Here is a 22466-nt window from a genome sequence, read left to right as displayed (position 1 = left end):
TAATGTTCTGTGACAACAAAAAAAAACGCTGTCTGTGAAATGTTCTTCTGTGTCAGCATTGGATGGGAGCAATTTTACATCCTTTTTAAGTAATTGTGATAATGAAGAAATATGCACTTGGGGAATGACGACCTGCTTGGCTTCATGGTGATCAATGCAGACAAAGCTCGAGCTAAAACCACCCGCCAGCATTTTTATACCATTATGTTCCATGTTTGTGATTCACTTTCTTGTTCTCTGTAATTTGCGACCATGTCCATACATTTTCAATAAAACGTGGTTGAATTTAAAGTCCAGACAAATGGAGTGACGCGGCTTTCTGTTGGGTTTGCTGCAAAGAAGACTTTACTCTGCTCCCCCCCCCCCCGCCAATCTCTGTCACAAACCCCGTGTCCTCACAGCTCATCCTTCCCGCAGGTTTCGCTTCGAATCAGCTTCACGGTGTCCGTGGGCTTCACCATCATCCACGCGTACTTGCACAGCCGCTCCTTGTTGCAGTCCTTCTGCCAGTAGATGACGTTCCTGCGGTTGAGGTTGGCGCCGGCGCAGGCGTCGTACCACCAGCCTCCCCCCGCCACCCCCTGAAACTCCAGCTTAGCGCAATTCTGGAAGTAGTTGTCGTTGTCTCTGTCTTTGGTGGTGAACCTCTGGTTGTCGTGCAGGTAGTTCTCCGTGTCCAGGGTGAGGGCATCCACGGCGGAGCCCTGGAACAAGCCCAGCCTCAGCCTGTAGGCCGACGGTTCGTCCTCCACCAGGAACGGGTCGTACTCCCCCCTCTTGGTGACGGCGTCCCGGTCCACCAGCTTCACCCCCAGCTTGAAGCGCCCGGGGCCGCTGGTCAGCTGGTGGAGGTAGTTGTTGCCGAGCCAGTGATCGCCGGTCACGGCCCCGAAGCCGTCCTTGTATTCGGCCCAGGTACGATCAAAGTTCACGCTGCTGTTGACGGTGATATGCTGCACCACGGTCCAGCCTCCCTCCCGCATTGCACAGTAGGCCACGATGGGGGAGTCCCCGGGTTTGATCAGGTACACACCGTCCGGGGCCTGGCCCGAAGACGTCATCAGCATTTCATGGCAGTCTCTGGGCAGCACTGTTGGGTAAATAAACACATTAGGCGGAACTGCAGTGGAGAAAGGTCCAGATTTGGAGACAGACTGTACGCCAGTGCAAAGGCTTCTATAAACATTTCTTTTGTATTTTAACGTTTCACCATCCATATTTACAGGTGTTTCTATTGAAGTTAAACTCTCGGCCAGAAAAAAAAAACAAAGGTCTAACAATTGATCTGCTGCCACTCTGTGAACAATTTAGCGCAACAACAATTCATTCATTGCAATTGATAGGATCTCAAAGTCTCCCGGGTGAACGCGTTCAACCTTGACCCAGCGCAGAACTATTCCGTCCGACAGGCAATGTGACGGAGACACCCAAATCACCTGACGGGTGTCATTAATGAGTCACTGAGCAATTTCGGTCTACGGGCTTGGAATTTGACCCGCACTGATAATCTGAGGTAAAAGATAACGCAAATTCCAAAAGCAATAACGGGATTGTTTCACACCCTGAATCACTATTGCCAGCTGGGGGTTTCTAAAGATTCTGGAGAAATAGGAAAATAGGAATAGGAAACCAGATAAATTGAGATAAAACAAGCAGAGAAAAAATAAAATAACGGGACGTGCCTCTCGTCCCGCGGTTCAGGACCAAGTCGTGTGCATCCGGGGGAAGGAGGACCAGGTTCTCAGCCCGGAGAAGCTCCCCGTGGACGCCGGTCACGCTGAGCAGCAGCAGCAGCAGCAGCAGCAGCAGCCGGCGCATCCCGCCCTCCATCCTCCACCGTGTCTCCAACAGCGCTTGGTCGACGTGGGGGGAAACACTGAGCCCAGTGAGCGGGATGAAACAGCAGTGTGGAGATGCGTAGTCCTCTCTGTGGTGGCCTCTAAGGGGGTCGAATGCAAAACGGTCTGCTGCTGACAGTTCACTGAATGGCAGGGTTTTTTTTTTCATTTTTTTTTCCACACAGCTGGACTTCAGCCTCCAGGTTCACAGCTGAATGGCAGACACCCACCAGTCACTTATCTGTGTGGAGTGAGATAAAGCCTCATGCAAAACGGGGCGCGGTAAAGCCGTATCTCCGACGGTACTAAATCACGTCAAGACTGAGAGGGTCTGAAGTCCGGGTGACGCTTGAATTGTGAGGGTTTGAATGAAACGTGTTGATGCTGATCTGGGAGCTTTGCTCAATGGCCGTAAAGTGCAGCGCGTACAGGTTAAAAAAAACATACCAGCGCTATCTTCTCCCACAGGAGAAGTTGATTACAACTGTGTTGTCATTGTAACAAATTGAAATACCAGTAAACCAAAAAAATGTTTTATTCATCATCAGTGATGCAATGAAATACGACAGCTACACATGGAAGCAGTGATAAAACTCTTGTTGTCCATAACCACAACATAGTAAAAACTTAAATAAAGAGACAATGAAGTGAAATTTCAATATTGCACATTATCAATATTTCAACTGCCGGCCCCAAAAATACATCACGATCTACAGTTACAGTAGAGTTAAACCCAGTTAAACCCACTCCTGTGTGGACACAACAGCTGCTCCAACCTCAGGTTCTTTAAAGGATCCAATCCAACTCGAGAAAGATCCGCTATCTTTCTCTCTGTCAGCTTAGTTGAGACAGGAAGGAGTCAACGACCTGAGGGGAGAAGAATGAGAAAATGCAAAGGCAACAACGGCAGGGGTAATGATTTTATTCATGAGTGCAGCTCTGACCTTTGCCATGTCTCCAGCAGGTCCGGGAACAGATTTTAGCAAAGGTTCCTGGTGCCAGAGCTCCGCCAACTGCTGATTAAAGGCCTGGAAATTTCTGCATTAAGGTTGAATAAAAACTTTATCACAGAGGTTTGCGTATAATAATCTACACATTGGGCCAAATATATTTTTTAAAAAGGGGCAAATTCTGTCAACCACTAAACCACGATTCCTGCATTAATATTTAGTTGACTATGACAAGTTTAAGTTGAAAATATGCGTTGCATAAAGCTCAGAAAACAACACTTACTTATCCAGCGGAAGTTCAGTTGATCCGCCATAGCCGCTGGTTTTTAGGTCCCCCCACCAGTTCTTCACAACCGAATGAATCCACTTTAACCCAACTATTAGATACCTGTGAGAATAAAAGGCAATACTTATTTCATTAGCATTTGTCGTCATCGTCCTTTTACGTACTTACGTCATTCTACAATAACTGAGCCCCACATCGTAGTAGGAATACTCACTCTTCGTATGGATTGGCGAGAACCTTCCTAACTAAAGGAAAGAGGTCAACACAACAGCCAATGGTGACGCTGGGAGAGGCCTCATCGATGCTGCGGAGGAAATGTGATCAATTAAAACTCGCTGCACTGGTAGACGGTGTCGCTCGGACGTTTGCAGATTTCATGTAACTCACCTTTTGATGATGAACGGGAGGAAATCAACAAACACAGCAATGTCCTGTATCCTGCACAAAAACAGGGTGCTTTTGAAATTGAAGCAAAAATACTGTATGTCACATTTTTTTAAAAACCAGACCAGAGCTGACGTACCTCAGAAAGTACGTCAGCAGCTCTCCGACACTTCTCCGCCACAACGTTTGAGATACTTTCAGCCTCAGATTTCTTCCAAAGAGCACACCGGTCATTGTGCTGTGATCCCTTGTGAGCTGAAACACATTGTTTGGTTCAGATTTACCACAACGAAAGACAAGAAACAGGAGAATATAGTCTGAGCTGGGGCCGTGTTCCTGACCTCGGTGAGGGAACTGTGGTCCGCTGGTTCAGACCCAGTTTCCCCAGTCTCCGGGTTGTTATGGACTTCCGGCGGGAACTCCCAGAGGTCCGCGTCCCGCACGCACTCCATCTCATTCTCCTTATTCGCAGCGTCATGCATTTTCCCGATCCCGGGCTGCTTCCTCCGAGTCACTGTCAGGTGATGGGTCTTCCTCTTGCAGGACACCACCCGCTTCACTTTACCCGCGTTGTTCCCAGAGCGACTCACTGGATGCCTGAGCGAGGTCAAACGTTCAAAGGTCATTCGAAAATCAAACCACATCATATACTTGCAGTTATGTGGCCACAAAACAGGTGATGGCGTACCGCTTCATGTTGGGCTGCTTATTTGTACCGCAGTCCATCTGCACAGGAAAATACATTTAGTACATTTAGCACCATGACACATAATAATAGGCATCAAAAGCTGCTGGTATTACTACGTAAGTGTGTTATAATGTATTTCCAGCTCACAACTTTTGTGTTTCTCCCACGAGGAAAGGTCACTCTGTACGTAGCTGCGTCCTGTTGTGAGTCGGGTTCAAGATTTTGGTACTCTTCATCCTCACTGTTGGAGTCCATTATATCTAGACAAAAGGAAGCCTTAATTAGTCCCAATACATTTTTAGACCTAATTAATACGAGCACACACGGAACAGATGTTGGGGTCAATTTTCCCCAATATGAACATCACAATGTATCTGAACCATTTTCCACAGCAATCATTTTGTCTTTAGTCGAACCAACGTAGTTTCATTGGATTTTCAGACAAAAACATGTGACAAACAAACACCATTTCCCACAAGCCACCTGGGCATGACGTCATACGGAACTGCTCCCCCGGCCAACAGCCGAGTTGTGTTGTGAGTGTTTGTTAAGTTAAGTCATTTAACGTTTTGCTTAATTATTCGCGTCGGAGTGTGTTTGGGGTCTATTCAGTACAGTTCTTACTGTACGTTTAATTTACAGAGATGAATGAAAGGAAGTTATTTAATTTGTAGCGCTAGTGAACAACTGGGAGTAAATATGTCGCCTTCTAACAGCTAACATTAAGTTAACATTAAGTTGGCTCACGTTGAAAATAAATAAACTTCCGTAAATTATCCCAAATATGACAATATGTCACAGAAACAGCCCAATTTATACTGGACGGCGTGAAGTTAACGTTACTCACCCTGTTTTCCATTCCTACGCGGATACAACATTAGTTAAAACCTGCTAACATCCGATTCCCCCCCCCCCCCGGTATCAGTGAATGAAGCGTCCCGTTCACGGCGCGCTCTGAAGCGCGTGCACCCTCTAGCGACTATCGGGACACTCATGGTGCAAAACTCAGAGCCGAACCTTTCGTCAAGGTGTTGGTTAACATTTTATGGTTCACGTGAATGCATCTGGCAACAGAGTGTTTTGGCTCGAATGAGCGTGCGCGTTTTCTTTCGTCGGCTGTTTGCTCCGCTCAGTGAGGCACAGGAGCAGTTCTGCAAAAGGCCCTTTATTGATCTCAGTCAAGCTGGGGCTTGTGGGATAATCTCGGCTGCACATGAGCTCACTTCCCTGAATGCACGATAAAAATAAATTAAAAAAAAGCTTCTGTTGACACATCATCTCTTTTCTAAGCTGACTCCGTGGTTTCAGTTCTGCAGTCTCATCCTTCGGGTTGATTGCTGCAGAGATCATCATTATCGTCATCGTCATTGTTGGAGAAGTGAAACATGGCGTGTGCTGTGTGAACTGAGCGCTGAGGTCAGGCCTGATGTTGGCAAAACAGCCTTTATCATTTGTGTCATGTGATGTTTTGCACAAAAGCCTTTCGACCATGTGATTTCAATGACAGGATTGTTTCATTTTCTCTGTGTGTGTGTGTGTGTGTGTGTGTGTGTGTGTGTGGCTACTATAAACAGGTTGTTGTTCCCGCAGGCCAGTGTTGACTAAAATGATGTCCGTTCAAACTGCCTGTGCCTTGCTAAGCCTTGCGCCCCTGTTGGTGCTTGGTGATCCTCCCATTTGGACCCAGCCGGAGCAAGTGCACCTCTCTTATCCAGGTAAGTGTTTAAACTGCTTCCATCAGCCTCCCGTCTTTTCATTTAGGATACAGGTTTTTATTTAGTGGTACAAATCTGTATCCGCGTCAAATGAATTGCAGATTTACAGATGTTTTGAACAAATCACTCAATATTATGACTGATATCAGTCATTTGGGCAGCTTAAAATTCTCCCTTTAAGGGATTTTGGATTGATATTTTCAAAAGGTATACATGTTTGATGGATTACAGTTAACTTAGCGGCTAAAGTGCCGTGTTGCTATGAAAAGGCGCCAGATAATTGCCTTACAGTAGAGTTTGTATAGTAGATGAGGTTCCCCTTGGTGCACACAGTCTACGCAGCACAAAGGTTCTTTCGTCCACTCCTCGTGAAGGTGAAACGGGGGAGTCAATAAATGGGTTGATGTTGTCTTTACGAAATGAACGCCTGGCCACTTGTCAGCTTATCCCAGCTCTCTGATGGTCACGTCCAGCCAACGGCAAGATCAAAAGCTGTAAGTCTCTCCAGTTGTTCTGTCAGATCAATCCACATCACGGTTCCAATAATTGGGTTTCTACGCACAGGAGCGCCGGGTTCTATGGTGGTGACCTGGACCACCTTCAATGAGACAAAGAGCGAGGTGGAGTACGGTCTTCTGGGGGGTCGGCTCTTTGAGATGAGCACCGCGGGTGACGCTACTCTGTTTGTGGACTCGGGCGAGGAAAAGAGGAAGATGTACATCCACAGGGTCACTCTCACAGACCTCAAACCCGCTGCTACCTACGGTGGGCGCAGTTCAAACACGACTCACTTGCTCTCGCCGCAGAGCGCGTGGTGAAAAACGTTCTTTTTCTCCCTCCGTGTCGTTTCAGTCTACCACTGTGGAAGTGACGCCGGCTGGAGCGAGGTGTTCTCCTTCACCGCTCTGAATGAGAGCAGCCGCTTCAGCCCCAGATTCGCTCTGTACGGGGACCTGGGCAACGAGAACCCTCAGTCTCTGGCCCGACTGCAGAAGGAGACTCAGCTCGGCATGTATGATGCCATCCTGCACATAGGTGAGCTCTCCACTGATACAGAAGACTGCAAAAGGTCAAAGCAGTCATGTTTTAACAGCTGTTTCCTCAGGCATTTGAGGCAAATTAGTTCTTCAAATGAAATGTCACGTTAAACACTCTTTTACCCCATAAGGCACGATCAGACTTTTGTTGGAGGCTTAGTTATAGTATATCTGGGTAAATATTTTGTGAAATGTTAGTTGAGAAGATTGATACCATTGTTATGACTACACACAAAGTACAAAGTAAATCAGCCAAAAGCCTGCTAGTGTCCCTAGAGTTCAGTATAGAAGCTGTTTTAGCATTTAAACCAGTTGTAATTTATCCATTTTCACAGAATAAACACATGTTTCAGATAATGAGCTTTAAGTGTGCTGGCTGGAGGTTTATTTATTTCTGTAATAATAACCAGGCAGTCTGTTTCCAGTCGAAATGCTAAACTTATTGACCTTGAAACTGGCTGTTGCTTTAAATTTAGTGTACATGAGAATTTTTTTTTTTGTTCTGCGAAAAAAGCTATTGAGTATATTTCTAACTATTACATATTGTATAATATATAATATAACACAAGTAGATGAAATCCAGCATTCTGATTGGTTGAGAGGGAGTCACGGGGGGGGGGGGGGGGTGCATTATTGAGCGGTACAGTTGCTGTTCACGCTGACCCGAGCGTTCCGTATATCACTGAGCACTCAAAGTAACACGTTTGATTTTGCTAGACCGTTAGTTGACATTTTAGCTTTTAGCTCGGTGGCGATCGCCAAACCCCCCCCCCCCACACAAATGATCGCGAGCTTTCGCAACCGGTGGACGTCATGAGCGACGTGAAAGAATGAGGCGGTGCCGGACCCGGTGCTGTTTACATGCACGTACGGGGACTTTTTTTTCAACGCAACGTTTGGTGGCACTATTTTCTGCTGAAAGGCAGCTTTGATCGTTCATTCATTTTTCTTTTGTTTTCCAGGTGACTTTGCCTACGACATGCATGAGGTAGTTTACTCTTCTTTTCAATTTCATAAACCAGAGTACAATTGTGTCCAGTACATGACAGCGAATTTCTTTCAGCAGCAGCGTATACCCTCAAAGCCCTTCTTCCATTCCTCTAATTCCACAATGACAGATGAGATAAGCCCCTTCACCTTTTTTCAAGTTTATTATGGGTGGATACGAAGGCTGTGGTTCGGGACGCGCAGCTTGTGATCAGCGTTACTCTGAACCAGCCTGCGGTGAAAGATGATGGTCAGGCTCATGTCGCCCAAGTATTTCTGAAATCCAATAAGCGTCATTCAATACCCCGATTGTTTTGTCTCAATAACACATTTGACCAATCTGAAAACCTCCCGACTCTCATCTGTGCATTTATTTAGCATGAATTTGTCTCGGATACTTTTTTCCCCTTGAAATTACGTCTTGTATTATTTTTACTTAAAAAAAATAAAAATAAAAAATAGAACCCCGAACGCTGACATCAGACTGCTGCGCACATTAATATCCATAATTCCTCCGAGCTGTGTTTTATAGCTGCGATGTGCAAGTGAATCCTCCGGCTGCACTGATATCATCAACGGAAGAACAGGGAGAGACAATTTCATCCGAGAGGTCCTTCACGTTTGTGACGGGTCTTTTAAACGCTGCGGTGAGGCGCTAAAGTAACGGACTCTTGTTAAAATGTCAATGTCACTTTTTCCAGGACAACGCCAGGATCGGAGACGAGTTCATGAGGCAGATTCAGTCCATCGCAGCCTACGTGCCCTACATGACCTGTCCAGGCAACCACGAGTCGGCATAGTAGGTCTCATTTAGTGCGGATTCTTTTTTTCCTTCAAGAGTGTTGGATTTTTACTGGCACAGATGGCGGCGACCTGTTGTGGGTTCTTGGTCGCTGCAGAAACTCAATAGGAGGAGGCTCATTCTAGGCTAATGAAAGCACGGCAGATGTTTGATTCAGCCGAATACACTTTGATGAGAAACATGACAATAAATATTGTTTATGCCAACAGACGTCCCAAAGTTTCCCCTTCTGGCACGTTCACAGTCTGTGAGACAACGTGGAAGCTGTGCGACTGTCTCCTGTCTGTCTTCTGCGCTCGATTAGCTAACGCTTTCCTTTGTGTTTACATATGAAGCTGCCACATTCTGCTCCGGGAGGCCAAAGTATGATTAATGGGTTTGGGGTAAAAATAGCAGCACATCCATATTGGTGAGAGACGCTTGCCAGACACCTCGTGACAAATTGCATTCAGAGTTGGCGGCTGTGGATGTGCACGTGTTTATTTCTGTGTGGACCCCCTGGAAAATAACCTTTTCTGGCCAAGCTGCACCTTTTTCCACTGCGGAGGAGAAAACTCCTCACTGCAGCGTTTGAACACGTGGGCTTTAAAGGCTGGAGCGCCGCGAAAGCAGCTACGGACATCTCGTTTGCAGAAACGTATGTGTATGCAACCAAAATCGGAGACGAACCAATGAGTCACACATTTGTTGCGCGTGCAATTTAAATCATCTTTGAGGATTTCTGGAAAGCCAAAAATAATTTGCTGGATCATGTGTCCCAAATGTGAGGATTGTAATTTGTCCTAAATGGTAATAAATTGGGAATCTTTCAATTCTCCAGAAGCCAGACACATTTTATTTCGGTGATTTATGATCTTATCATAAACAACCTGCTTACATGGCGGTTTACACATTTTTGACCCAATAGCAAACAAAAATGTGCCGCTGTTTGAACTATTACTGCAAAGTAGCCCATAATAACTCCTGTTGTGTTGTTTTGGATGATCCGAGATGATTAAAGACGTGTCAAATGCCGAGAGAAGAAGCCCCAGATGCTTTTCATCACCGAGGATTAGCAGTTTAATGCATCCATAAATCTGCCGGAGTCAGTTGTGCGTTTGGAGCGGGCCTGATCTCGCCGAGGCAGTCCTCGCCATGTGAGATGTGCGGCCTGCTCTCTGTTAAGGAGCCGCTAACGGTAGTCTCTTTTTCTTGGCTCAGCGTCCTGATATCGAGAGAGAGAGAGAGAGAGAGAGACGCGTTACGCAACCAGAGATCCTGCTCACCCCTCGCGCCCCTCTCTTGTACGTAGAAGTGTGTTTTGCTCCGCGGTTTTGTCCAGAATCCAAATATTTCCTGCAGCTGCCTTTCTGCTGTTTTCATCCTAGTGGCCTGACGCGCTCCCTCTGCCCCTGTGTTCATCTCTCTCTCTCTCTCCGACCTCAGGACCCCCGATGGCTATAATGGCAATTAGAACGTTGCTGATCACAACACGTTTTCAGTTAGCATTCCAGCGGGATGAGAGCCGTGATGCACGATGCTCGGGGGCCTTTGTTTAGTGACTTCTGCTGCTTCCTGTCATGTCTGCTGGAGCTGGATTGAGCTCATGGGAGGATGAAAGGGGAGATTGGATCGGGAGGAGCATGTCTTGTTGGGTCAGTTTAAAAAAAAATCAGTTTGAAAAGAAAAGCTGCTGCCTGTTTTCCAGAGGACTCTGTCCTTTGCTCCCCGTACACGTGCTCTCCACACGATGGGAGTGTTGACCCATTTTCATGACCGCGTTTGGTTCAACGCCACGAGCGACGCATGGTTGCAAATGCAATGATGAAGGATGATTTCAAGTAACAGTTGGACGCCTTTGAGCGTGACCTCACAGGTCACTCATGATCCTCCTTTTCCATACCTGTCCCTGGCCATTGACCCCACTGGTTTCCAGTTACCCTACAACACAAGTTCTCCCTACAACACAAACTCCAGAATTCTGCCCTTTTCTCCTCCTTGTATAAGATAAGAAAACAATCATTCTTAATGGCCCGTTGAGAGGAATGGCTCCTGCTTTCGTGCTTAAATTGAAAAGCGTGGGAAGGGACTGGCGGAATGGCACGAGGGAGAGCTTTGCATGAAAACCACTCCCATTGCACTACCGAGCGCTGGTTTGGTGTCATTTTTTTTCAATGATGTCATCCGGTGCCGCCCGAAAGGGTCTCGAAGATGACGGCAGCTCGGCTGCGAGCTTTTAGACGGGTATATTTAGAGGCCTCTCTTCTTGATTGACAGGTGTAGTGCCCTCAGCCACGATGGCGCCGACCCGCTCGACCCACCTCGGGCCCGCCTCCACGATGGCCCCCGTGTGCGATCCTGCTTCTCCGAACCCTCCTATCAGAAACCTATAGGCTGAGGTCGCAGAATCTACGTCGCATGTTTTTCTGCAGCCTTTAATTTGGACAGGCAGCCACTGATACGTTGGCGACAGAAAATTGCACGGTCTTCTCAGAATAGCTTTCGGCTTGAAGCAGATGTCACCGCCGCGGCTCGATGGTCAACTTTTTATCCAACGATTTACCACCCAGAGTTTTCTACGGAGTTGAAATGAATCCAGAAACAGTGGCATGAAACAAATGAACTGCACCAGTACGTGGCAGTTGCTAAAATGACAGTACGGAGTTGCCAAAGAACGTATGATCCCTCTAAACTCATTTCAAACTTTTGTTTTGTCTGCAGCAACTTCTCCAACTACAGGAATCGCTTCAGCATGCCAGGCCGGACGGAGAGCCTGTGGTACAGGTAAGGCACCACGGAGCATGTTGGCTTCATGGAACAACACGATATCTGACCCGAGTCGTCTGTTGCTTTAGCTCAGGTGGGCTTCGGTGTGTTTTAAACAGCAACTTTGTTGAGTTGAAAGTGAAGGCGGGCGGCTCAGAAACCCGACCCGGGCCCCACGCGAAGGTTTACCGATTCGCTGCTGTGTGCATTAATGAGCTGGAACGCGCTCCCATCTCAGGGACCTGGGGACTACACAAATGAGAACAGACATCCATCTAGTTGACTTCTAGTCGTCCTCCTCCTCCTCCTCTCGGAGCGTAAGACAATACGTGGCTGGACCACAGGCGGCTGCCCGGGCAGGCCCTCCAGGACGAGAGCCCGTGAGGAACAAGGGGGAGGCGATCTGAAGTCCACGCCGCGGGTCCACAACGTGTCGCACACATGCACGGAACGCGTGGTTTTACCGTGGAGGACGAGAGGCGGAGCGTCGCCGTGCTTTTAGAGCTTCTTCTTGCTAACGTTCCTGACTCTCGGCTCACTTTCACCTTCTCCACTGCGTCCGAGGCGGCCGTGCCATTTTTAACGTTGCGTGTCCGCAGCTGGAACCTGGGGTCAGCGCACATCATCTCCGTCTCCACTGAGGTCTATTTCTATCTCCAATTCGGCCTGGATCTGATCTTCAAGCAGCACGAGTGGCTGAGGAAAGACCTGCAGGTGAGTGACCGCGCCACCTCCTCCGTGTCCACACTTGCTCTTTGAGTCTCTGTTCTCTCCGACGTAAATCACAACTGCTTCGCCCCCCCCCCCCCCCCCCCCCCCCCCCCCAGGAGGCCAACAAGCCGGAGAACCGAGCCCTGCGTCCGTGGATCATCACCATGGGACACAGGCCCATGTACTGCTCCGACGACGACCAGGACGACTGCACTACGTTTGACTCCCATGTGCGTGGTGACCCGCGCGCGCTCCCGTCACTTAACGCACATTTTGGCACGTTGCGATGGAAGCCGCTGGTTCTTCCACGCCGCCAATAAAACGGCGTTGCGGTGCTCAGGTAAACACTTGCAGACAGGTCGGGTCACAAGTGTGGATGTTCCTGTTAGCTGCATTCCTGGTGGCAGACTTTTTATTACCAAAATGTAACTATAGATATTTTGGTGTGATGACTATGTCCCAAAATATATTTTATCGTCACCTTAAACGTGTTTGAACTCCTGGTTAATTTTCCAGTGTGTCCTTTAGCAGCACTTATTTTATCACGATTAAGCTATTTGTAGGGTTTGTTTTTTTTTCTCCTGACTTTAAATACCTCGGGCAGCCGGTCCACCTCGCAGCCCACCAGCCCATTCGGGGTACGCCGTCATAATCGCTGCAATTTCGGACCAAATAGCTTCCTCTCAGACTCACTTCCTTCAGCACTTGGCGCAGTTTGGAACGGGGCCCTCAGGTAGTGTTTCGAGGTCGCGGGTAGGGTTTCGCGCGCTAATGTCAGGTCACGCTGACATTATTCCTCTCTGTCTCCGTCTCAGGTCCGACTGGGACGGAATGACACAGAACCGCCAGCTCCAGGTCTGGAGGATCTATTCTACCGCTACGGTATGGTCTCTATTTGACAACCAGCCCTGCTGCTAATGGGAGTTTAAGATTACACATTTGCAACCTCAGAGGATTGATGCATCGACAGTCGCTGAGAGCAGAGCAATCCAGACATCCTTTATTAAAAAAAAAAAAAAAGCAGGACTTTGTACTGGCTGATATCCCAACAGCCCATTTTGCAAATGTTTTTTCTGTATTAGATTTCCCAGGCTTTCGCTCATTGCTTTAAATAATTTAACTCGCGATGGTGGAAGTTTTAGTTGCTCTGATATCATGCGTTCGTTTTGATGGTTAAACAGCTCTCAAAGTGATCCGGGCAGAGGATCTGAGGAACATTGCATTACACAGCAAAATGTGAAAGCCCAAATGAGCTGGGCAGGCATTTCCTTTTTTTTAATGGGAATGTTGCGCAACATCATCAATTATTCTCCACAGGAGTGGATGTGGAGTTGTGGGCGCACGAGCACACGTACGAGCGGCTCTGGCCCGTCTACCGCGACCAGGTCAGCACCTGCGTTCTTTTATTTCGCCGCGCACACTTCCATCTGCAGTCTTTGTTTTGGATCGGAGGAAAGACACTTTGCATGTTTCTTCTCTTTTTTTAGGTGTACAAAGGAAGCAAAGAGCGGCCTTACGTGAACCCAAAAGCTCCAGTACACATCATCACAGGCTCCGCTGTAAGTCATTTAACATCATTGCTTTTCCCCACACGAATCGATGCATAAATTGACGGCGGCATTCACAAAAACAATAGCATGTATTGTTCGGGTCCCCTCTGTCTTCCATTTAGTTGAGCGCCAGCTGTTCCTCCGGTTGAGCGCGCTCTGATGTGGCGAGCGACTGCGTGCTCGGCTACAGCAGTGAATGTGACCGAGAAATGCATGCGGCTCATCGCCATCGGTTTCATTTTGACTGTTGATTCCCCCCCCCCCCCCTCACTCCCCTGCAGGGCTGCAGGGAGAAGAACGACAAGTTCAACCCAAACCCCAGAGAGTGGAGCGCCTTCCGCAGCACGGACTACGGCTACACCCGCATGCAGGTGGTCAACGCCACCCACCTGTACCTGGAGCAGGTCTCCGATGACCAGGTGAGGAAAAGCTGCAAAAGACGCATTCAAAAGCTCAAAGAGTGTTGTGTCCAGTAAAAAGCAACAAGAGTTGTCTGTGTTGCAGGACGGGAAGGTGATTGACAGCATCTGGGTGGAGAAGGAACAGCATGGCGCCTCTGCGTGGAAATGAAGACGGCCGCGGATCATTTAAATTTCAGGCGCGCGCATCCGTTTCGCCGCGTCGCACCAATCATGCGCTCGAGGTGGAGGTTTTCATCCTTATTCATTCAGCTTTTCAAATTAAGAGGCAGTGAATCCTGTCATTTCAGATATTTTACACACATGGCCTACTGTGAATTAACACAATGAAACATGGGTTAATAATGGGTTCATCATTTTTTTTAATGGATCGCCTGATTTCGTTTTTTCTTCCTCCAAAACCATCATCAATGTCGTCCTACTGCAGTCTTTAGTTCAACTCTCGCCATCGTCAGGTAGATGTACTGTAGGTCTCGTCTTGGATTCTATAAGGTTCTTTGGAGAAAAGGCCCCCTGCACCACTTCCTCACCTTCGACCCGCTCATGCTACGTACGTCTCCCACTGAGGGACAGACGCGCTAAGTGCAGACTGGGGGGGGGGGGGGGGGGGGGAAGAGTACGTGCTGCCAGACTGTAGCCCAATCGTTGTAATTATTCACAATTGTTAGCTACCACATTTATAGTCTAGTAAAAGATGGTTATTTTCCAGTCAGTCATGCATGTCCAGCGCATTGTGTGGAATGGACGGCTGGAAAGTTCTTGCCTTAAAATAACAAGCCCGTTGCACCACGTTCCTCATCGCTGAGTTTGATTTCTTAAATAAAAAAAATAAAAAACAGATGAAAAAAAAAAAACACCATCCAGGAAAGAGAGAGCAGGCAAAAGATAGCATGTTACTTCATGCCTGTTTGTGAATTTCGAGGTGCGTATTACCGCGTATGGAGGAACAGCAGGTTTGTGGTTGGGTGGATTCCTGCCTCTCACGAGGCTCTAGCCCTTCCTCATGTGCTCCACGTTAGCCAATTTATACCTCTAGAAGAAGTCCGATCTTCTTCCTTTCCCCCGTCTTCACCCTCCGCCCCTTTTAAGCAGAAACAAAACAGACTTAAAAACTATTCACATGGCGGCTGCTCGTCACTGGCTGTGTACGGGGGATTTAACCAGTGGAGGAGGTCGAGGAGTTGACTCTCTTAACAGTTTGGTGTGCAGCATTTGACTGGAATGTGACCCGTTAGTCCTCATTAGGTGATACGTCAACAGCTACTTATCCTACCCCCCCCCCCCCCATCTAATGCCTCAATAAACTAAAAGCAATGAGCCCTCTGAAGACCGCACGAGAGACCGATTCCTCTTCAACTACACCGAGCAGCTGGGAAGCGTCTCTACGAGACTCCCTCCGAATTTCCTTCAGTTAAACTATTCAATCAATTTGTCTCCACGGCTTTTGATCACAGGGTTAAACCGGGCAGACGGAGGACTCGTGTAATGAATTCAATGCCTCCCAGACGCCGGATCTCGGCGACATTTCATCCATCCAGAGGCCCGGTTTGCTTCCAGAACCAGAGCGCCGCTATTAAGCAGCCTCAGACCACCAGCCTCAGACCACCAGCTAGACAAAGTATTCCCGTCATGATTCTACTCACAACATCAACACCACGAGGGGCTGCAGGGCATCGCAATAACTGCATCAACATCATGCACACAATATATACTATATATAGGTCAATCTGAGGTAAACCAGCTGAACAACACAGGTTATCATCTCTTTTTGTTTGTAGTCCTATTTTGGCACACAAGGAACAACAAACTATTCCCAACTGCAACTCTTGTTTTGTACAATGGCTCAACTTGAACCTTTCAATAAAGTTATGAACAATCAAATTAGTGTCGTTAACTTTAGTTGTAATGTCAGGCCTTTTTTCTGTTATGAAACACTACAGCTGTGTAGTGGCATGTGACTAAAAGACTACAGCTGTGTAGTGGCATGTGACTAAAAGACTACAGCTGTGTAGTGGCATGTGACTAAAACACTACAGCTGTGTAGTGGCATGTGACTAAAACACTACAGCTGTGTAGTGGCATGTGACTAAAACACTACAGCTGTGTAGTGGCATGTGACTAAAACACTACAGCTGTGTAGTGGTATGTGACTAAAACACTACAGCTGTGTAGTGGCATGTGACTAAAACACTACAGCTGTGTAGTGGCATGTGACTAAAAGACTACAGCTGTGTAGTGGCATGTGACTAAAACACTACAGCTGTGTAGTGGCATCTGACTAAAAGACTACAGCTGTGTAGTGGCATGTGACTAAAAGACTACAGCTGTGTAGTGGCATGTGACTAAAAGACTACAGATGTGTAGTGGCATGTGACTAAAACACTACAGCTGTGTAGTGGCATCTGACTAAAAGACTACAGCTGTGTAGTGGCATGTGACTAAAAGACTACAGCTGTGTAGTGGCATGTGACTAAAACACTACAGCTGTGTAGTGGCATCTGACTAAAAGACTACAGCTGTGTAGTGGCATGTGACTAAAAGACTACAGCTGTGTAGTGGCACGTGACTAAAAGACTACAGCTGTGTAGTGGCATCTGACTAAAAGACTACAGCTGTGTAGTGGCATGTGACTAAAAGACTACAGCTGTGTAGTGGCATGTGACTAAAAGACTACAGCTGTGTAGTGGCATGTGACTAAAAGACTACAGCTGTGTAGTGGCATGTGACTAAAACACTACAGCTGTGTAGTGGCATCTGACTAAAAGACTACAGCTGTGTAGTGGCATGTGACTAAAAGACTACAGCTGTGTAGTGGCATGTGACTAAAACACCACAACTGTGTAGTGGCATGTGACTAAAACACCACAGCTGTGTAGTGGCATGTGACTAAAAGACTACAGCTGTGTAGTTGCATGTGAAGGCAGGAAGAGGCAGGAAGATGAAAGGAGTCTCACAGAAATAGATGAGTGGTGGAAAATGTAACTAAATGGGTGGTTGACACAGCTAAAGATTAGAAAATGAATGGCTTATAAAGATCTTCACTAAGAGAACTTAATCCCATTGCTCGATTAACGAACTTGCACACAATAAACCTAATTAGGGTCATTGACTGTTGGGTTTCCTGATCCGTCTAGTGGCTTTGATTCACCATTCATCCAACAAATAGTGCACGCTCTACAACTATTTATGGCTCTCGATATCAGCAAGGCCCCGTCATCGTCGGACCTTTTTGTTTACAAAGCAACGCTCCTGCCGATCCCGGTCTGATCTGCTCTCGACGTGGAGCCCGGGCCTACCTTTGCCTACCTTTGTCGTTTCTGCACAAAGCCGTCACTCTATCGGCACTTGAGATCTGAGCTCTAGCGGGGGGGGGGGGGGGGGGGTTACATGACTGGTGTTTTACAGGAATGGCAACACAAGCCCTGCTTTAAAAGCTCATGTTTTGTAACCGTAGAGATGGGAATGAGGTGATTAGCGGCCATAATGGATTTTGCACTCAAAGCGCTGAACCTTTACCCCCTTAAAAAAAAGGAGAGTCTGAGGAGTCTCTGAGTGTGATTGGGGCGCGCGTGGACGCTGTGCTTCACACTTGGCACCAAATAAAAGGGGTGGAGCCGCCAGCGTTTGGAACATTTGAAAACAACACGGCTTGCTGCTTCTTTTCGGGACGACATTCACACGGCAGCAATCCCAGCAGGGACCCGAAGGAAATCATTTAACGCTGTAAAAATATAAAACACAAGAGAAAAAAAAATCTGATTCCAGGCATAACATGGTACTCCAAAACCGTATTTTCCTTAAGAAACCGATGCAGGATCTAATGGATCTTGAAGCACTCGGCATGTCTGAGATGTTATTTTTAACCCATCCACCTGAATTACGTCCGGCGTTAAAGACTCTCCTCTCACCTCACACACAAAGACACTCCGCTCCGTGTCACCCCTGGTTTTGGCCGAAACGGGGGTCAACGGGCACGGGGTGTGCGGCGTGCGCGGAGGACGGGGCGCTTCGGATGAAATAGAATTAACACGCCGGGGATCTTCGAAACGCTGTCTCCGTCTTAAAAGCCACGTCTGATGCTGTAAAGGTAATCGTCCGGGGTAGACGGTGTCCGGTGTTGTTTGTAAAAGAGTGGGATCACACTGGATTGTGCTGCTGACGAAAAAAGTGGTTTTCAATGTTTATGGAGAAATTTCAAATGAATCGGCAATGTAGATCTCCAGTGTACCTCGGAAAAAAGAAGAAGCCTGAAAAACAGATGTCTCAGATCACCGCATAGGAGATATTCAAAGAATCTGTTGCGCAAAAGAAGACGGTTTTGTCATCAGAGGACATTTATGTCCTTGGCCTGATGACGTGCTAGAATCAGAGACACGGCTATGTCCTCTGTCTAGACTCGTTAGGGTACCTCAGTCTGCACAGATCAGCTAGTGAGCCTGGGCTTTGTTTTAGGGATGATGCGATGTAAATCAAAGAATCATGAGATCATGAGTATCCGCACGTCACTGTGTCGCATTCAGACATGTGATACCTTGACCTGTCCCGACCCTTTCATGTTCAAACAGTAAACCCAACTAATCTCCCTCCTCATGCCAAAACCCTAACCCTTCACCTAACCCCACCCCAACCCTAACCCTAACCCAAGGTCTCCATGCAGACCGGTGGGTCATGCCCACTATTAGGGAGGTCCCGATGAGTCGTTCTACATAATAAGTAGCCATGTGCTCCATGTTTGTTGGAGGGAGGGTGCATATTTTAGAGACAGAGGGTATTCAGCACAATGGGCCATTTTTCGGACTATCGAACCTTTTGAGTAACAACAGGCAGTTCCCCAACTGGGATGTTCAACACGGCAAAGATTATACCTGCTACCTGTCAGCGTTATGAATATGAATTTCCAAATTGGAAATGATCCAAAGATTTGCTTTTTTCAGCCTAATTATAATCTTTCTTCGGTGATCGACGAGCAGCAAAGCTTAGCTAACAAAGACCCCGTCTCCCAGCGTTTGTTCTACCCGCCGATGGGTACGTTTGATCACCCATTAAAGTCACCGCGTGGCCCGGGAGTTGGTTTTGTGCGGCCAGTGGCCCCCCCCCCCCCGAAGGCGCTTGTTTAAACGGAGCCCGAGTGAAAGGCTCAACGACCACGCTGACAGCAGCCACCGGAGACGTCTACAGGCTGCGGCGCTGCGGCTAACGGAGAGTGAAAGCGAGAGATGTTGCGGTTCTTTATTTGCGCTCCAGAAAAAAAAGAAAAAAAAAGGAGACGCACGAGATTCTGACTTTAATATTTGTTCTCCCACCAAACCTAAACCAACAGAATAAAGGAAACGCAGCCCAGTGGAAGCCTGCTGGGTTTTTTCCTGCCACCTCAAGCGTGTTCCGCCGTTCGCTGCGATGTCATCTCAATTAAACGTAAGCACGAGGACGGAGAGCAGCTCGCACTTAAAAGTAGGTTTGTGTTTTTGGAAGGTAGTGGGTGAGCTTGGATTACATCCTAAATATAATTGCACACATTTTTTCGGAGTCACTTTTGCTGATTTGATTGATTCCCACAAGCCTATTTTCAACGCGTTCTGACCCGCGTCCGATGAGCATGTGAAGAGAGTTCGTTATCTAGACTCTTAACAAACATTCTTAACCGTAACAATCACTGACACGCTTAAGTTTTGACCTGATCTGTAGCCATGCCGATCCCCCCCCCAGTCTCAGGCCCTGCAGGAGATCACCTGTACATGAAACTGTATGTTTGTGTAGGCATCGGGGACGCTGGGTTTAATGGCTTATCAGAGCTTTTGTCCCATAATGGACCAAAAGAACGGGTTAAACTAGAGATTAACATCGAAGGAGGGTTCAAAGAATGCTTTAAAGGTGCATAATGCAAGATGTGGAGCATTTCTCAGCCGGCTCGTAACCAACAGCGTTAGCGGCGCCAGCTGCAGGGAAAGTGCTGACAGCAATAACAGCGCTAACCCGGGTGGAGCCCGGAGGGTCGGTTCCACACTTTTGCAGTGACTCTGTCGACAGCGGCCTTTAGCTGCCAGGGCTGTCCCATATGGCTCAAGATCCGCGAAATGTCTGGTTTGATGCAAGATACGAGGCACGATGGGGAAAAAGAGCTCAAACAAATGCTGGGCGGAGAAGATTCTGCAGAATAAAAGCCATATTCTGTTTGTGATTGAGGGCGAGTGCTCCCAATTCTGCAGAATCGTGGCTTTATCCTCCACATTCCAGCGTTTTACTCTTTTGGAAATGTTTTATCTTGAAGTTCAATGAACCTATTTCCCAGACCGGAGCCGCCCTCGACAGCGCGTCCCCCCCGCATTGTCGAGAAGTTTAATGTGACGTCTGTCTTCAATTTTTAGGCATGTGGTTACTGCAGACAATGACACGGGTTGACTCTTTGAGCAGCGAGGATGCAGAAGAACATGTGGGATGCACATGACGGAGCAGCGAGCTGCCGCTTCGGGGGCCGCATTGCGCCACCAGACAGACACACACATTCATCCGAACAATACATCTGAAAGAGCTTACTCTCGCCAGACTGCAGGAAGTGATGGGACAAAGAAGCTGTGTCAGCAGCTCATTGCAACACCTCTCGTATCCACTAAGTCTCTAATTTTGGCGAACATGAAGCCCGCAAGGGGCCCGGGCCAAAGGTCAACTTGAAGGTGAGATATTTTTCTTGTGTTTGGGTTAGTACTTCCTGTCTTTGATCTGTGTGTCCACGCGATTTGTCTCCTCTGTGGTATGTAAACTTTCGTGGGCTGACACACCTTTTTCCCCCTTCAACAGAAAGTAAACAAAAGTAAGTAATTAACAGATGGCGTTGATTCATTTTCACGTTGAGTAGTGTTTAATGTTTTAATAAAAGGTTTTCGGGATAGGATGAAGATGTTATGTAAGCGCCCCTGCAGGTTTGCATGGGCAGTCTCTTTCCAGTTGAGGTTTATATTCCAGCCATTTCCAAGGCTCTGTGGACCCAAAACACCAGTCGGCCTGTCCCCCCCCCGGGTCCTGCACGGAGGCCCGATTCGCTCCTCTCCCCCTCGTGTCTCACTCCCACTGTCCTCCATGGACTCGGACTCACCATTTGACCCGCTGCCAGCTTGGACGCGCTTCCTCCCGATGGGCTTGTTTGCAGCTTTTCTACATAGCAACAGTTTGTGGACATTCCACTCGGAGGAATACACATGAAAAAGAGCACAAACAGATGGCTGTGGAAGTGAAGTGATTTGCATTTTTCCAAATGATGGAACTGCCCTTTCTCATGCATGTTGATTCCATGGAGTTTTAATCAATACTGAAAAAAAAAAAAAAAAAAAAAAAGTTCCCCAATCAATGGTACTGGCACCATGCCGCCCCCTCCAGTGAGAAGCAACACGTGCAGATGGCTTGCTTTCCGGAGGGAACAATTGAGTCTTTCACGAGGTGGCAGTTGAGAAAATTCCATCGAATTGGTCCAACGATCGGATCCAGCCGAAGTGTTACACAAAGACTGAGCCCCGAGGAGATGGGAACAAAGGAGCCGGGCTGCAGATGTCCAGGACTTGTTTGTGTTCGTCAGAATTCAGAGAGAGCACTAACCCTGATTGAGACGAGGTTGAAACTCAACGAACCTCACAGTCCAGAGACACTTTCTCCACCCGAAGGAGCCGTGAAGGAGGTTCCCAGGTCCTGCACTTGCGAGTTTTGAACTTTGAATTTCTTCCCCTTCTCACCAGATCTGCGTGAAACGGAACGTCAGACTAAGCCGTCACGGAAGTCAAATGAGAGGAATATTTACTCTGGCCGGTGTACAGACGTGTGGTGTCATTTAGGCCTGCGAGCCGTCGGGCCACTGCTCCAGTCTCCAAACGCATCAATGCACCTAGAAAAGTTCCGAGAGGGCTCTTATTTTCCGACAGTTGCTGTCATCTCCACAGCCTTCACGGGGACTCCTCAAAGTGAGCCCCCCCCCCCGCCCCCCCCCCCCCCGTTCACGGGAGGACGATGGGGGACGATGAGACACAGACCTGCCTGTCCGTTGACCAGTGGAATGGGAAAACCAAACACCTCGTTTTTTTTTTTAAAACATTCAATAATGGAGTCCAGTCGTCCGTAATCGAAAGCTTTGACAGAAAACAGAGACTTCCCTCTTGTTGTTATGATTCCGTTCGGCTCCGTGCAATAAAATGAAGGAAGTTCCAACGTCGGAGGATATATTTCCAAAATAACCAATAATCTGAGGTTATGCACACGCTCCTTTCTAGTGCGGCTGCCTCATGGATGATGGCTTTTTCCCCCGTGCCAGAGGCGCGTCTCAAGCTGTGCCTAATTATTATTAGAAAAATCGGACGAAAAGTCCTTAAATT

General features: G+C 47.7%; 3 protein-coding genes across 10 annotated transcripts; 1 reads left to right on the top strand and 2 right to left on the bottom strand.

Moving 5' to 3' along the window:
• Window positions 1-14: 14 nt before the first annotated feature.
• On the bottom strand, window positions 15-2084 carry zgc:194887 (uncharacterized protein LOC571819 homolog). The gene is made up of 2 exons (XM_037486239.2): window positions 1683-2084; window positions 15-1090 (listed from the first exon to the last, which is right to left on the bottom strand). The coding sequence occupies exons 1-2, from the start codon at window positions 2005-2007 to the stop codon at window positions 396-398; spliced, it is 1020 nt and encodes a 339-aa protein (XP_037342136.2). The 5' UTR covers window positions 2008-2084; the 3' UTR covers window positions 15-395.
• A 273-nt stretch (window positions 2085-2357) lies between these two features.
• LOC119227457 (KATNB1-like protein 1) lies at window positions 2358-5090 on the bottom strand. 2 transcript variants are annotated; one of them, XM_037486240.2, is made up of 10 exons: window positions 4994-5090; window positions 4294-4406; window positions 4147-4184; window positions 3800-4055; window positions 3598-3713; window positions 3462-3512; window positions 3289-3378; window positions 3072-3176; window positions 2783-2876; window positions 2358-2705 (listed from the first exon to the last, which is right to left on the bottom strand). In XM_037486240.2, the coding sequence occupies exons 1-10, from the start codon at window positions 5022-5024 to the stop codon at window positions 2673-2675; spliced, it is 927 nt and encodes a 308-aa protein (XP_037342137.1). In that variant the 5' UTR covers window positions 5025-5090; the 3' UTR covers window positions 2358-2672. The 2 variants fall into 2 exon arrangements, with proteins under 2 accessions (XP_037342137.1, XP_037342138.1); XM_037486241.2 differs by having other exon boundaries at window positions 4297-4406.
• On the top strand, window positions 4630-14966 carry acp7 (acid phosphatase 7, tartrate resistant (putative)). 7 transcript variants are annotated; one of them, XM_062557213.1, is made up of 15 exons: window positions 4645-4682; window positions 5455-5562; window positions 5721-5861; window positions 6426-6626; window positions 6714-6896; window positions 7861-7886; window positions 8587-8684; window positions 11388-11450; window positions 12032-12146; window positions 12260-12373; window positions 12959-13025; window positions 13461-13528; window positions 13631-13702; window positions 13975-14112; window positions 14198-14966. In XM_062557213.1, exons 3-15 carry the CDS (start codon window positions 5753-5755, stop codon window positions 14261-14263), a joined length of 1320 nt encoding a protein of 439 aa, XP_062413197.1. In that variant the 5' UTR covers window positions 4645-4682; window positions 5455-5562; window positions 5721-5752; the 3' UTR covers window positions 14264-14966. The 7 variants fall into 7 exon arrangements, with proteins under 7 accessions (XP_037342133.2, XP_062413197.1, XP_037342135.2 ...); XM_062557214.1 differs by having other exon boundaries at window positions 4656-4682; window positions 5437-5562; window positions 5737-5861; XM_062557212.1 differs by having other exon boundaries at window positions 4656-4682; window positions 5437-5562.
• Window positions 14967-22466: the final 7500 nt, after the last annotated feature.

This window comes from Pungitius pungitius, chromosome 14 (genome assembly GCF_949316345.1).
Source record: "Pungitius pungitius chromosome 14, fPunPun2.1, whole genome shotgun sequence".
NCBI classification, from domain to species: Eukaryota; Metazoa; Chordata; class Actinopteri; order Perciformes; family Gasterosteidae; genus Pungitius; species Pungitius pungitius.
This window is presented reverse-complemented; position numbering and strand designations above follow the sequence as displayed.

Bases quoted from the DNA above. Each gene is read 5' to 3' on its own strand.
- acp7 (XM_037486236.2), top strand. From the start codon at position 5,753: ATGATGTCCGTTCAAACTGCCTGTGCCTTGCTAAGCCTTGCGCCCCTG. The intron at 6,627-6,713 runs GTGGGCGCAGTT...GTGTCGTTTCAG, and splicing joins CAAACCCGCTGCTACCTACG to TCTACCACTGTGGAAGTGAC. The intron at 7,887-8,586 runs GTAGTTTACTCT...CACTTTTTCCAG, and splicing joins TTGCCTACGACATGCATGAG to GACAACGCCAGGATCGGAGA.
- zgc:194887 (XM_037486239.2), bottom strand. From the start codon at position 2,007: ATGAAAAAAAAAACCCTGCCATTCAGTGAACTGTCAGCAGCAGACCGT. The intron at 1,091-1,682 runs GCACGTCCCGTT...TTTACCCAACAG, and splicing joins CCTGAACCGCGGGACGAGAG to TGCTGCCCAGAGACTGCCAT.
- LOC119227457 (XM_037486240.2), bottom strand. From the start codon at position 5,024: ATGTTGTATCCGCGTAGGAATGGAAAACAGG. The intron at 3,379-3,461 runs GTGAGTTACATG...TTTCCTCCGCAG, and splicing joins CTCCCGTTCATCATCAAAAG to CATCGATGAGGCCTCTCCCA. The intron at 3,177-3,288 runs GTGAGTATTCCT...TTATTCTCACAG, and splicing joins CTCGCCAATCCATACGAAGA to GTATCTAATAGTTGGGTTAA.